At 36.8% G+C, this 14,745-nt stretch overlaps 1 protein-coding gene across 3 annotated transcripts in view; it reads left to right on the forward strand.

Moving 5' to 3' along the window:
• The first annotated feature begins 645 nt into the window (after positions 1 to 645).
• The window catches only part of SLC12A1 (solute carrier family 12 member 1), a 111,585-nt gene continuing 97,485 nt past the window's right edge, over positions 646 to 14,745 (forward strand). For all 3 annotated transcript variants that reach the window (XM_055131928.1, XM_004609652.2, XM_004609653.2), the window contains exons 1-3: positions 646 to 1,065; positions 14,405 to 14,536; positions 14,662 to 14,737. In XM_055131928.1, coding sequence (XP_054987903.1) covers positions 646 to 1,065; positions 14,405 to 14,536; positions 14,662 to 14,737 — 628 coding nt within the window. The remainder of the gene's footprint in view (positions 1,066 to 14,404; positions 14,537 to 14,661; positions 14,738 to 14,745) is intronic.

The raw sequence follows: 14,745 nt of genomic DNA on the forward strand, positions 1-14,745 counted from the left end.
TTTATTTTTATGTGTTAACAAGGATAGTTTTGAATATTTTTAAGTTTATTCATGATATAATGTATATCACTAATCATTAAGTACATTGTGACTTCTATATTTAATCTGATAATGAATCATTTCAGGCTGGGAATGTTCATGTAAGTTTTTATTGTATGCAGTTTTAGTAAAGTTAGACTTTTTACTGCTCACATTGAATCCAATTGCACTGCAGAGTTTTAGCAAATACTGCCAAGCAGGTACCACTTTAATGACCACTGGAAGTTCTTTCTGCTGAAGCAGGTCTACAGTAATTTATTGTGGGATTTAAGTGCTCAGGTGACTAACGTTGCTTGATGACTTTTAGAAGAATGAATTTTAAATTGTATGATTCTCAAGGAAACCTGTTCCCTCATACCCTCATCTCAAATATTGTTATGTTACTTGAAAGAAGCTTAATTTTCTTTTAAATGACAGCTTTGAAGACTATTCAGGAGATTCTACAGAAGACGACACATTAAGCATTGACTGAATTCCTCTAGAACAAAAGCCAGAAGTTCCATCATGTAAATACATTAGTATTTATCTTGAGGAAAAACTATATAGACTATTTTCAAAACCAAAGCCATCAAGTATAGAGCTAAGTTCAAAAATCCATTTTGTAAGATGTCACTGAGCAACGCTTCCAGTGTATTTCTGGATTCAGTGCCTAGTAATACCAACCGCTTTCAAGTTAATGTTATAAACGAGAGTCATGAGGGCTGTGCCACTGCAGATGTTAATACCTCCCCTCCCCATTATGAAGAAACCTCTTTTGGGGAGGAAGCCCAGAACAGATTCAGAATTAGCTTTAGGCCTGGGAATCAGGAGTGCTATGACAATTTCCTCCAAAACGGAGAAACTGCTAGAACAGATGCAAGTTTTCACGCTTACGACTCTCACACAAACACATACTACCTACAAACTTTTGGCCACAACACCATGGATGCTGTTCCCAAGATTGAGTACTATCGCAACACCGGCAGCGTCAGCGGGCCCAAAGTCAACCGACCCAGCCTCCTAGAGATCCATGAGCAACTTGCAAAGGTAAGCTTACCGTGTCCAGGCAAGCATCCTCCCTGAGCCCTTGCAGGAGTTTCTTACTCTCTGTCCACACGCTAGGAGGACAGACCAGTCCACTGAAGCTTGCTGTTCCCAAACCAACCCTCTTTCTTCCACCACTATCTGCAGTCCCCAACGAACAGAAAACGTACCAAAGGAGTCTTTCACAGATGCTGCCTGAGGACAAAGAACTAGAGAATTAACTCTGGATGTTAGTCAATATGCTAGATCTTGTTTATAGCCTACTCAGTTCACACTTGGTTAAACATGTCAAACTGAATACTTGGCCAGTTTCACCTGAGTTCTAATGCATCTGTGACAGGTGTGAAAAAATATTACTGGCTCTTGCTGTAACTAATCCGATAGTGCCAGACTATAGTGTGTGGGACTGTAGGAGAGGGTGGTGGCTATATATATATATATATATATATATATATATATATATATATAAAATTCTTTACAGAAAGTAGAGATTTATAAGATTCAGCATTTTATACTGTCCTCTTCAAAACTTTGCCTGAGGCTCCTGAATGCACTTAAGCATATAAAAGTAACTAAATTAAATTTAAGTTCAGAAGCAGCAGGAGTGGCCAAACTTTTCATTACTTAAGGAATATGGTCACGTTCCCAAATCTGCTATAAGCATGAAGCAGCACTTCTTCTAATCTTGTAGAAAATAATTTATAAGCCGAGTAGACTTTATTCTTCCAGAACTTGCTCCAAGATCTCATGATGTACTTTATCTTCCTGGTCTTCTGGAATACCAGGTGAAATGAGAGTTTTTTTTATGGCGCATAAGGACAAAAATTAACTGTTACATATTTAAATTCAATTTACTCACCCAACTTTTGAGTAAATAAAACATTGGTTAGAACAATTATTTTTATATTCATTCAACAAAATTTTAATTAAATGATTACCTACTATAAGGATTTTAGTAATATTGCTCTCACGGGGGAAGCTAGCAAAGGTGAAAAAAAAATCTTTAGTTTTTGTTCCTTCTTCTTTTGACAAAGAAACCCCTTTCCAAAGAGTATTCTTTTGGCTTTTCTGGGTTCTCTACTTCAAGACCCACCACCAAACACTAGGTGATCTCCATTAAATGGCTGGTTCCTTTTTGTACATAAGATATTTGGAACTATGGGTCAAAACAATAGTACAGCAGGTAGGGAGTTTGCTATGCATGAAGCCTACAGGAATTCCAACCCTGGCACCTTATATAGTCCTCTGAGCCTGCCAGAAGTAATCCCTGCATGCAGAACCAGTAGTAAAAACTGACCACTGCCAGGTGTGAGTCATCCTTTATCCCCCACCAAAGAAAGAATATTTAGAGTTCTAATAAAAATAAGTTAGCGATGTGCTGCTTTCAGACAAAAAGAGAGTTTTAAGATTTCTGAGAAAGGGGGCATTTGGAAGTAGCTGAAATCTGATGAAAGCATTTCTTTTTCTACCTGAGAGGATAAGAGGGGAAGACCTCAGGGAGAAGAAAAGAAAGGAGAAAAGGTCAAGAGGAGAGGGCATTGGGGTTCCCAAGGTGTGGAAAAGCAGAAAAGAAATGCAGGGCATTATAAAGAAATTTCCATCTCTTCTGGTGAAATAAAAATTTAAAAGTTCTATTTTTCTTAAATGATCTGAAATTCCATTCCAACATGTTATACAACACCATATATAATTATTATTACTAAAGTGGTTTCCTTTGCTGACAGTGTGATAAAATGTTTGAATATTCTCATTAAATAGATTCCTAAAAAAGAAAGTAAACTTTTACCTCTACTAGGAGGGAAGTGGAATAAACTCACACTGTTTTTAGGGTATTTTAAAGGGGGAAGTGGCTTTTGAAAAAAAAATGAATCACAGTGATACACAATTGCAAAGTTGTTCAAGATTGGGTTTCAGTCATGTGAAGTTCTAACCCCTGTCGTGAAATAACTTTTTATAATTTCTAAAGCCATACCTTAAATAAATAAGCATCCTGAGACTACTGTTCTAAGAGAGTCGCTGGAGTAACCAAATTGTAAGAGTGCATTTGATACAGTGAACTGTTTTAAATTGTTCTTGGAAGATCATCGTAGTTGTGAAAAACTGAAATAAGACTAAGGAAGTTAACTTTGACTTAAAACTTTTTTCCCAAAAGTTTTAAAGAAATGGCAGGCCTAATTTTTGGTTAAGTTCAGCTGGGATCAGATCAATGTCTTAAATAAATCTTTCTGAACAGATATAGAAATACTGTTTTTAAATGAATTTAGTCATCCCATACTTAAGATATTTCATACTAATTAAATCAAATAAAAGTATCTCCATACTTATAATGACAGAAGAATTCAAATACCACCACAAATTCTACAACAGGTCTCTTTCTAAGGCCAGGCCCGTTCCGGGATCACTAAAGTAGTGCCTATTGTGGCCAGTCCACCTCTCTGTATGTTACTTCTTCTGTACTTTAATTGTGAATATTAGCAGTTTGGGCCTGCTTCAATATTTCTCTTTATTCATTGCAATGGAGTTTCAGTTACTCCATTAGCTTTCTCTCAGCAAATGAAAGAGGAAGCTCTATAATTCCTATCAATTTTGTGTGGTTCTTAACATTTTTATGGTACTTCCTCAAATCACAACAGAAAATCATCAATAGTACAAATACTATATACTTTTGTTATAGTTATATATCTCTGGCACTTCACAGAATTTGTGTGCAAAAACTATAAATAATGTGTTTACTTACTGAATTTAAATTGGAAAGTTGTTTCTATAGAAGTTAGGTGATCTTTTCAGTCCCCAAGATTGAAATGCTTTAAAAGCCATATAGGAATGGCACATTCATACTAACTGACAGGACATATTTAGCAGAAACCAGTTGGATTTTGTGCAAATCTTGGTTATAACCGTCAAGTCAGGGAAAAAAAATGCATGACAAGTTCATGCTTATAGGTAAAATGAAAAATAGGTTGAAATGACATTATTTTAAGTATCTACTTTAAATGAAACTCTAGGAGTGATATTGACAGAATTTGTAATTCTAATGATTTGAGATCAGTGGAAGAAATCCTTTTTATTTTCTGTGTAGTAAAGAGCTAAATGCCTATACTGTTGGCTATGAATTATGGGTTTCTGAAAGCTCTACTTAAAAGCTCGTGGGGGGGGCAGAACGACTCCCTTCCTTCCTTGCTGTGCTACACTGTACAAGCTATATAATTTCCATTGATCTTTCAGGATGCTTGTGAATATTAGAGCTCATATGGATATAAATCTAACACATTCCCTATAATGAATAAGAATGGTTAATGAATGAATAGTTATTGATGAAGATAGCAATTTTGATAATAGTAAATTTTTACTTTAAAAGTACACTAATAAATAGTTAACATGTACTAAGAAAGCATGTAATGAAATGTCTCTTATCTAACTTAAATTTTAAATTATTCTCTCCAGTACAACCAATACTGACTCTTCCTTCCAGAAATCTCCTATACTTATATAAAAGTACACATATCTATAAAAATGTATATTCCTAATTATCTACTGTTTTCTTGCTATGTTTTTCAAACACTTAGAGAGATTTATTTTCTTCATTGTTCTACACTTGGCTTGTTTTTATAGATAATATACCTTGATTATCTTTTTACATAAAATCATTTATAATGATTCTTAAACATATGGCAGAACTGGGATGGGGGCTGGGGTTGTATAGCTCAGTGGTAGAGCTCTTGTCTTGCATGTGTGAGGTGCTGGATTCAATCCCCGGCACTGAAACAAGAAATTGGCAGATCATAATTTGGCATTTTTACTTTGTAAAACTAATTCTACTTTTAACATCTAGCTTAATCTTGTAGCCACAATTTATTACACATTTCTTGCTATAAGACTACTAAAGGGAACTTGTTTTCAGTCTTAATAAGCACCATTGCTTAAATAGTTTAGAAAAATACAATTATAAAAGATTCAAAAAATATATTACCTTTCCATCAAAGTGAATGAAAAATTCTGGTCTCTGTAAACAGCATAAAATAATACAAATATAGGGGGCTAGAGCAATAGCACAGCGGGTCGGGTGTTTGCCTTGCACGAGGTCCACCCGGGTTGGATTCCCAGCATCCCATATGGTCCCCCAAGCACTGCGAGGAGTAATTCCTGAGTGCAGAGCTAGAAGTAACCCCTGAGCATCGCTGGGTGTGACCAAAAAAGAAAAAAAAAGAAAATTATATAAATATAAAGGTAGAGATATTATTGGGGTTTTTTGGTTGTTGTTTGGGGACCACATCTAGTAATTCTCAGGGTTTATCCTGGCTCTGTGCTCAGGGCTCATTCATGGTGATTCTAGGTGTTAGCAATCAAATCCAGGTCAGCTGTGTGCAAAGCAAACTCCCAACCTGCTGGACTATCATTCTGGCCCCCAGAAATATTTTAAGGATGTTAGCTCTATAGAAACTGCTCCAAAATCACACTGGTAGATTCACATTTGCATTATTAAGCTGTTAGTAACTAAAATAATTCATAAACCAATGCATTAATAGCAAACTAGTTGAAAGAGATAGCTCGATGGACTAGTGTACATGCTCTGCATACAGGTTCAATCTCTGACATTCAAAATGGCCCACCAAGCATTGCCAGGAATAACCCCTAAGTATGGAGTCAAGTACAGCCCCTGAGCATCGCTGGATATTGCTATAAAAGAAAACCCCAAACATTTTTTTCTTGAGAAATTTTTATGTCAAGTTCCCACACATGACACTTACTCATTTAATTTTTAAAACAGCTCTTCAAGGTAGGTACTATTACTATTGCTATTTTATAAGTGGTGAAAGATTGAAACGTCAAATGACATGTCTTCTTTACTCCAGAGTTTACCATCCTCAGCTTCCTTTCATGGCCCTTTGTCTTCAGGTTTTTGATCAAAAGCTTCAGGCTATCAAAAGCTGCAGAGAAATAGTCGAAATCAAGTCTAAAGAACCTAGGTAATTACAGTCTGAGTAGATAGTCCCAATTCTGTACTTGTTTCAGATTTTTCTGCAAGAAGTCACATTAGGTCTCTACAAAGTTAATTCTAGGTCTCAATCATTTTCATTATCATAATTAAAGGTATTTAGTAGGCATTTATTTGCAAAAACTCTTACAAAGTGAACTTAGAAATGTTATCTCCACTTTCTGAACTTCATAAGTGAAATGTGGTTGTTATGAGTAGAACTAAAAGACGAGTGGTCAAATTAAAAGCCATCAACCACACAAATCAGTGAATTATTGTTTAGAGAAAAGGATAAACGAAAGTGTACATATGCATTCCCTAGAAAATTACCTTTTCTGAACTGAGTACCTGGTTGCTGGCCTGTGCTCTTCCCCATCACCTTCTCCATCCCAGCAAATTTAAGATCCTTAGGAGATCTCTTAGGTCTTAGTATTCTGAACCACTGAATACTGAACCACTTAACTACATGTACATATGTGACTGCAGGAGACTTCTATTCCTCCAGCTTCATAATTGAAGATACTATGGAAGTCAATAATCCTAGGGTACCCTTCACTGCTTCTGGAATCTGAATCATTCAGAGTGTTTCTATAGAAATGAAGTAAGAAGATGCATCCCAGTCAACAGTATGCACACGGGGGAGGCTGTGTAGAATCCCACCAAGGAGTGAGTTGCTCAGAAAACTGGCCGGCACCAACCAGCTCTACAACCTCTAAGATAAGGACTTTGCAAATACCATGATGTGGATGTTTAATGAGCTCCAAGAAAATAAACCTTTTCTAAGGTGTTTCAGAGTTCAGATTTTTAAATTTTAGCCTTTAGATTGGGATCTTTGAGATTAGAAATAATCATGAACTCAAAACAGATATATTTTTTTAAATTTTTATTGAATCACCATGTGGAAAGTTACAAAGTTCTCAGGTTTATGTTTCAGTTATACAATATTCAAACATCCATCCCTTCACCAGTGCCCATATTCCACCACCAAAAACCCCAGTATATCCCCCGTCCCCACGCCCCCACCTCCAACTGTATAACTGATGAATTTCACTTCATTTTCTCTTTACCTTGATTACGTTCCATATTTCAACACAAAACTCACTATTGTTGTTGGAGTTTCCCCCCAAGAAAGACAGCTCTACTACCAAGGAAGCATTTGATAATTAGTTTTCCATTAAAAGATTGTATGTTTTCAGTTTTTAGAAAAGGTTGCGCGGCCGCGTTACTGGCCGCGCAGTTCGGAGCTGTCCCGGTCCCGCATCCCAGAGCCGTGTTAGTTGCTGCTCATTGTCGCCGGGGCTCCATCTGGAGAAGGTGTACCGGCTGTACCTCCTCCGTCTGGATCCCCGGTGTTGCTGACCCGGTCTCGGGTCCGGAGCATTCTTCGGCCGCGTTGCTCACCAGAATGCCCGGCTTCTTCACAAAATAGATATTATCATTAGGAATAAATTCTTTGGAGGGTCATAATGAAAAGAAACCTCTTCTAAAATACATGCCAGAGTAAAACTAAGGGCTCATTCTAATATTTATAAGTTTCATAGTATCTGAGGTCCTACCTGGGAGTTCACACTATTAAAACAATCTTTGAAAACAAAACAAAATTTTAAAAAATTATTTGTTTCTCATTAGAAATAGTTCAGTGACATATAGGTAGAGCGGAAGTTTCCTCTAAATAGTGTGGAAATATATTAAGAATTGTTTGGTTTCTGATTTGTTATTATTTATTGTTAATTTTTTGGCAGTTGGGCCTCACCCAGATGTGCCCAGGGACCACTTCTGGCAGTCTCAGGGGACCATATGCTGTGCCAGGAATAGAACTAAGTTTAGCTATGTACAGGGCAACTATGGTAAGGTACTGAGAGCATCCTGCCTGCATGGCAGAGCCTGGTAAACTCTCCGTGGTGTATTCGATATGCCATGTACATAAACAGTAACATGTACAAATACAGTAACAATGATGGGTCTCATTCCCCTTATCTTGAAAGAACCTCCAATGCAGCACCGCTGGAAAAAACAAGTAAAGGAAGGCTGCCAAAATTTCAGGGCTAGGACGAATGGAGACATTACTGGTGCCCGCTTGAGCAAATCAATGATCAATGGGATGACAGTGATACAGTGATACAGGGCAACTATATTGTTATTAGCTCTTTTTAAAAACTATTTATTATACATAGGTATTATTGATAAAAATTTTAAAAATATAATTTTTATGTGAAAATTCATGTGAACTTTTATTTTCAAATGAATATTTGGGGTTATCTGATCCTTACTAAAATGAGCTTTAGAATTTTCCAGTTGCATTCACCTGTGGGATTTAGCTACAATTATATTGATCTTATGTTGATAATTATGATACTAATAAGGGTACCTGGGGTGTATTATTCTATTACTGAAAATTTTTAATATTTTTATAGCAAAAAGCCTAAGTGGAGAGATAATACAGGCCTAAATATTTATGGATCTACTTTTCAATTATAATCTATGATTTCTACCATACTGAGATTTCATCCTGAGACAAAAATAGGTAGAAGCAGCAACTATATTTAAATAGTAGAGTCATACTCTTTTGTTTTGATGGTACTGCAAGATTAGAAAAGCACTTGTCATTTTTGTGAAATATGAAAAAATTATATTTCTTGCTAAAAAGCAATTCAATGTTTCATTACCTAGAATTTACCATCTAGATCTGCATATGGCCAAAGCATTATCAGTATTGGAGGGGGGAAAAATCTTTTATCTCTTCACTTTATCCTATCTTCCCTAAATGTTTCATACATAGACAAAAATTATAGGTAAATTTAAAAAATTAAAGCATTCCCTAAAAAAATTGAAGTACATTTATGAAATATTATAGGTCATCATTCATGGTATCAATAAGCTAATTGAAAGTTCAAGGGAAAAAAAGTGGGTTTAGATAGCAATCATAAAACTTTGAGACTTTGGTCTCAAGATTTTGCACCAGTCAGCTGTGTGCCAATCCCTGCTTACAGCACAGTCATCAAGTTGCCACAAACCTTTGAACTGAAGATTTGCTCAGTACTTTGATTGTAACTTTCTAATTGTTCTTTAGGCTAATTAGGATGGCTTTCTTAAAGAATAAAACCAGGACACATTTAGATTAGACATGTGGATAGAGAAGAAGATGGCAGACAAAAAAAAATGATTTGCCTTAGTGGAAACTACTTTAAAGCAAAACTTTTAAAAAACCCCTTAGATTTATATTCATTGGCAGTGTTCAGAGTTTTATTTTAAGAAATAAAAACACCATTACTTAGTGGGGGATATAACCTCAATTTATTGCATAACCAAAACTAGTTTTTTGTTTGTTTGGTTTGGTTTTTGAGGTTTTTTTTTTCTTTTTGGGTCACATCTGGCAATGCTCAGGGGTTTACTCCTGCCTTTGCACTCAGGAATTAGTCTTGGCGGTGCTCAGGGGACTATATGGGATGCTGAGAATCAAACCCTGGGCAGCCGCATGCAAGGCAAAAGCCCTACCCGCTGTACTATCGATCCAGCCCCCAAAACTAAATTTGTTAATCTCCTTGTTTACATGTGACAGCTCCTGCACAAGAATAAGCAATAAATGGGATCTGTATTTGTAACTTTACTATCAGGTCTTTATAATAAACAACACACGTACGTCTATGATATAATTTGTATAAAACTTTGAACTGTAGGAGCTTTAATATATTTACCTACAGGAGTTGAGAGCTCTCTGACTTTTAAATAATTTAGAAAATTATTACTTTAGATATATGCATAATAATCTATGTAGAAATTACGGTAATTTGGGGAACCAAAGAAATAGTATAAGGGTTTAGGCACTTTCCTTGCATATGCTGACCCTGGTTCAACCCCTGGCATTGCATATAGTTCCTCAAGTACTACCAAAAATGACCCTGAGCACACAGCCAGGGCTAAGTCCTAAAAACTGCCGGGTATGGTCATAATCCTCTAAAGTTAAATTATGATAATTTTCATATATCGTAATTTCTGTTCCATAACCTCACAGAATATTCTTTTTGCATCATGATGTGATGTTCTATTGATATGCCAAGGAGCTGTTAAACTGTAATGATGGGTATCCAACAGGAAGAAATGTTCACTCAAGGAATCATTTAATATTGTTATTCATCCTCTGGCCTACTTTATAAAATATTATTTTACTGTCATTGACATTCTCACTAATTCAGATCTAAGAGCCACAGTTACTAACAAAGTTCAATAGAGAGTAGAGTAATTTCCTCAACTAACTCATCAAGTTCAAGTTTAATCAGAAAACATGGGTTTTACTGACATCGAAAAGTAGGTGACAAAGGCTTGATCCCATGGGATCGCCAATTAATCCAGAGAAAGGAAATTGCCTTCTTGAATGAGTAACTGCTGATGAGCTGGCCATAGTATCCAGATTAAATAGAATATTGACCATTTTAAAAGTTTTCCTCAAATCAATTCAAATAAATGAACCTCCTAACCAAATAATCTTTTCAACACTCTTGGATATTTTAACATATTCCTCAATTCCCTGCTCTCATTGATTTTTCAGTTACAGAAAATGAAAGTTACACTTGACCCACTTCGCTGCCTTATGTGTGTAGAATCCTTTCAGAGAAAAATAAAAATTTAATTTACTGGAGAATGACCTCCAATGTTTCAACCACCCATAAGTGACTATTGTATAGACAGGTGGGTACAATCCAACGTGGCAGTCACCTGTGGCTATTAAACATTGAAAATATAACTTTTTGAGAGCTGAAGAAATTTCTCAAAGGATGGAAATGTATGGTGAAATTTGATTTAGATCCATGGCCCTCAAAATGCTGCCAGGAGTGGTCTAACAATGAAAAACAAAGAGAGTAAGACAAGAAAATATGAGTAATTCAAATTTAGATGTGCTTACAGTGAAAAGATACAGCATATTTAAAATACACAGCCTGAAAAAAAAGTAAAATGTTTACTAATAATGATTTATGTTGAAACAATAATATCATATATATTCTACTAAGTTAAAATCTCATTAAATTAATGTTATTTAGGTCTCTTTTACAATTGGAGGTACCATTACTGCTAGTGAAAGTTGGAAACATTAGAAATTACATTCTACAAAATTAAGAATTATTTTGAAATTTAAAATCCTGTATCTTAACTCAAGTTGTCACTAATTGTTTTAATATTTTTTAAGCAGCTTGGAAAGCTTTGAATTATGTACATGGCTTGCCCTTTTGGCTGGTGCAGATTCTCAGTTGCTGCTTCCTATTTCATCTGTAATTTCTATGAAATTTATTTATTAGCAATTTGTATTGATATGAATATATCCTGTCACCTTTTAATTACCTGTCCAAACAGATAATTAAACAGATGTTAAAGATACTTAAGAGCTTCCTCAGGTAATTTAATACTAAATTTTAGCTATTGATTTTAGTATTCTGTATCACTCATTCTTCTCCAACTCCCAGAAATGACAAAATAAATATATAATATATCATCTGTCTTGAGCCACATTCCCTTTCTCTCCCATTTTTATGTGGCCTGCACAAAGAGAGAAATGGGATACTTGGTAGGGAAGAAAGAGTTGAGAAGCAAAAACCAGAGACAAGAAACAAAATCATCTGTTCCTAATTGGAAGAGATCAGGTGACCTGCAAGTCCACTTCTGTTTTCAACATGGCTTGACAGAAACTTCATTAGCATTGAGGAGAAATAAACTGCATTATTGGATTGCTCCAATTCATTTTCCTTATAGTGATTCTAGGGCTTCATAGTGTATTAGTTACCCAAAGGTCACACTAATAACAAAAAGCTTTAGGGGAGCTCACAATTGAGAGAAATCCTTAGTTACATAGAGAAGTAGCAAAACAGTCTTGAAGGTGACAAGTCAGAGTATTGGGAATAAGTAGATGAACAGGGTCAGGGACACATTACAGATGCAAATAGTACACCAAAGCCCAAAGGAGGGGTTGGAAGGATAGCACAGCGGGTAGGGCGTTTGCCTTGCACTAGGCTGACCTGGGTTTGATTCCCAGCATCCCTTAGAGTCCCCTGAGCATCACCAGGAGTAATTTCTGAGTGCAGAGCCAGGAGTAATCCCTGTGCAGAGCCAGGTGTGACCCAAAAAAGCAAAAAAAGAAAAACAAGCAAAACAAAAAAAAACACCAAACAAACAAAGCAGAGAAAAAAGCCCAAAGGAGCAAGAGCCCTGTGAATATAGAAAATGCAAGAACTTTCCCAAATAAAAGTTTGTGGTTGGGGTACATTTTGGTTTTCTATCCATAGAGGTATGGATCCATTAAGCCTTGGGAGTCTATTCTGAGTTTGTGCTCAAGAGTTGCCCCCAGCAGTGCTTGGGGGACAATTTATGCCAGAGCTCATACCTGGGTCTCCCACATGCAAAATATATGTTCAGTCTATTATACAACGTCTCAACTAAAGATTTTATAATTAATACTGAATATTTGTTTTATATCTGTCTCATTTAAAAGGAAGTAAAATCTCTTTTTCCAAGATCCGTTAGTATCGTCAGAGTGCTTTACCTTAACCAAAAGATAAAATTTTTATGTTATAATGGTGACTGAATGTGCCGAATCACAGTCTTCTCAAAATAGTTTCAAAACTTGTATTAAAAGAATTGCTTTTTATGAGCTCAAATTGAGTGTACACTATCCATTAGAGAATTACGTAAGTGCCAGCTGGGGTAAGCTTAGTAGGTACATCTAACATCAATCAATGTCATAACTGAAAAAAAACTTTAAACAGCTTACTCTACTAGTGAATTCAGAGAAGATTTCAGTTGAGAAGGAAGTCTTTCATAATTAATTAGGGTCTCCCCTGGGGAAAAAAGGGAAAAAAAAGACTAAATAAAAGTTTGAACCTTTATATGTACTGTTTCTTTTATTCTATGCATCTTCTTTTTAGTTCTGCGGCTTCTTACCTCTTGTATAGTACTGCCAACACTTCCAACAATTCTTAGTCAAAGTCGTATATAATCTGAAAGAAGCTTCCCCTAAAAAAAGTGTAGCCAGGCAGGACCTTTAAACTATATTAGAATACAGATTTCCATCACAATCCAAAAGTAGACTCACTAAAAACTCTTTCATTTCATTTCATCTCTAAAGATGAAAAACAATGAAGGCATTGCCATTCATTTATATGGAAACATTTTGTTTTTGTTTGGGGGTCACGCCCAGCTAGTGCTGGTGGTTATTTCAGGTGCTTAGGGCTACTTCCCCAGAGACTTGATGGTCTGGAAAGGGGAACTAAAGCCTTCTCTGCAAAGCCTATGCTTTAACCCCTTGAGCTATCTCCTGACCCTGGAAACACTCTGTGTGCTACCAATCCAAAAAGCAACTTCCCAGCTATACCAGGAAAACCTAAAATCACACAAACCGATGATGAAAGCAGAAATGGTCTGAAACATATGCAGCTTAAAGCAGCTCCTGGTGGGACCACTCTCCCTGAGGGTATTACCTGCTGTCGAGAAACACTCAGCTCTTTTTGCTTGTGGACTTTCATTGTATATGCAAAAATGATCTTCAGATTTGGGATGAGGGGAGACAGCAAAAAAATGTACTAGTGAGATCTTAAATGAAGTGACTTGACATCAGATTTTGAAGACACTCTCTTGTTAGGTTTTCCTCTCGCCTTTCTTTGCATCCCTTCCTTCTCTTTCAGCATTCTAAATTTACCCAAATTGGACCATTTTCTACTAAGATTCTTTTTTTTTTCTTTTTGGGTCACACCTGGCGATGCACAGGGGTTACTCCTGGCTCATGCATTCAGGAATTACTCATGGCAGTGTTCAGAGGACCATATGGGTTGCTGGGAATTGAACCGAGGTTAGCCGCGTGGAAGGCAAATGCCCTACCCGCTGTGCTGTCACTCCAGCCCCTCTCCTAAAGGTCTTACCAGTGGAAGAAACGCTGTTTTTTTAAGCACTCCTACAGTCATTAGTCATTGAAGCATCTAAAATCACTCAGAACTCACCAATCAGCATCCAAAGCGATTCTCCATTTCTTCCCCCAAGAGTTTTAGGTCAATGATTTTTAATTTACCTGGAGTGATAGCACAGAGGGTAGGGCATTTGCCTTGCACACAGCGGACCTGGGTTCAATTCCTCCATCCCTCTCGGAGAGCCTGGCAAGCTACCAAGAGTATCCTGCCTGCAAGGCAGAGCCTGGCATGCTACCTGTGGTGTATTCGATATGCCAAAAAACAGTAACAAGTCTCACAATGGAGACGTTACTGGTGCCCGCTTGAGCAAATGGATGAATAATGAATGGGAGGACAAAGCATTCAAACACAGTATAGTGCTACAGAGCCTGAATGTTTTGTTAAGTTGTTAAGTAAACACTGTGCTTTGTTCTCCATGCAGAATGTGGCAGCTGCTCCAGGTCCAACTGACAGGGTTGCTAATGGTGATGGAATGCCTGGAGATGAGCAAGATGACAGCAAGGAGGAAGAAAAGGGTGGTGCCGTGAAGTTTGGATGGGTGAAAGGTGTGCTGGTGAGAGAACTCCTCTATTTACCCTTCAAGGTCCTAGGGATCAAAGTATTGACAGGTTCTGGACATCAGGCTTAAAATGGCCTCCCTTCCACCCTCAGTCTTTTTCACTATTCCTCTTCCTGCAGGTAAGATGCATGCTGAATATCTGGGGGGTCATGCTCTTCATCCGCCTCTCTTGGATTGTTGGAGAAGCTGGGATTGGTAAGCAC

The sequence above is a fragment of the Sorex araneus genome, chromosome 3 (assembly GCF_027595985.1).
Source record: "Sorex araneus isolate mSorAra2 chromosome 3, mSorAra2.pri, whole genome shotgun sequence".
Classification (NCBI taxonomy): Eukaryota; Metazoa; Chordata; class Mammalia; order Eulipotyphla; family Soricidae; genus Sorex; species Sorex araneus.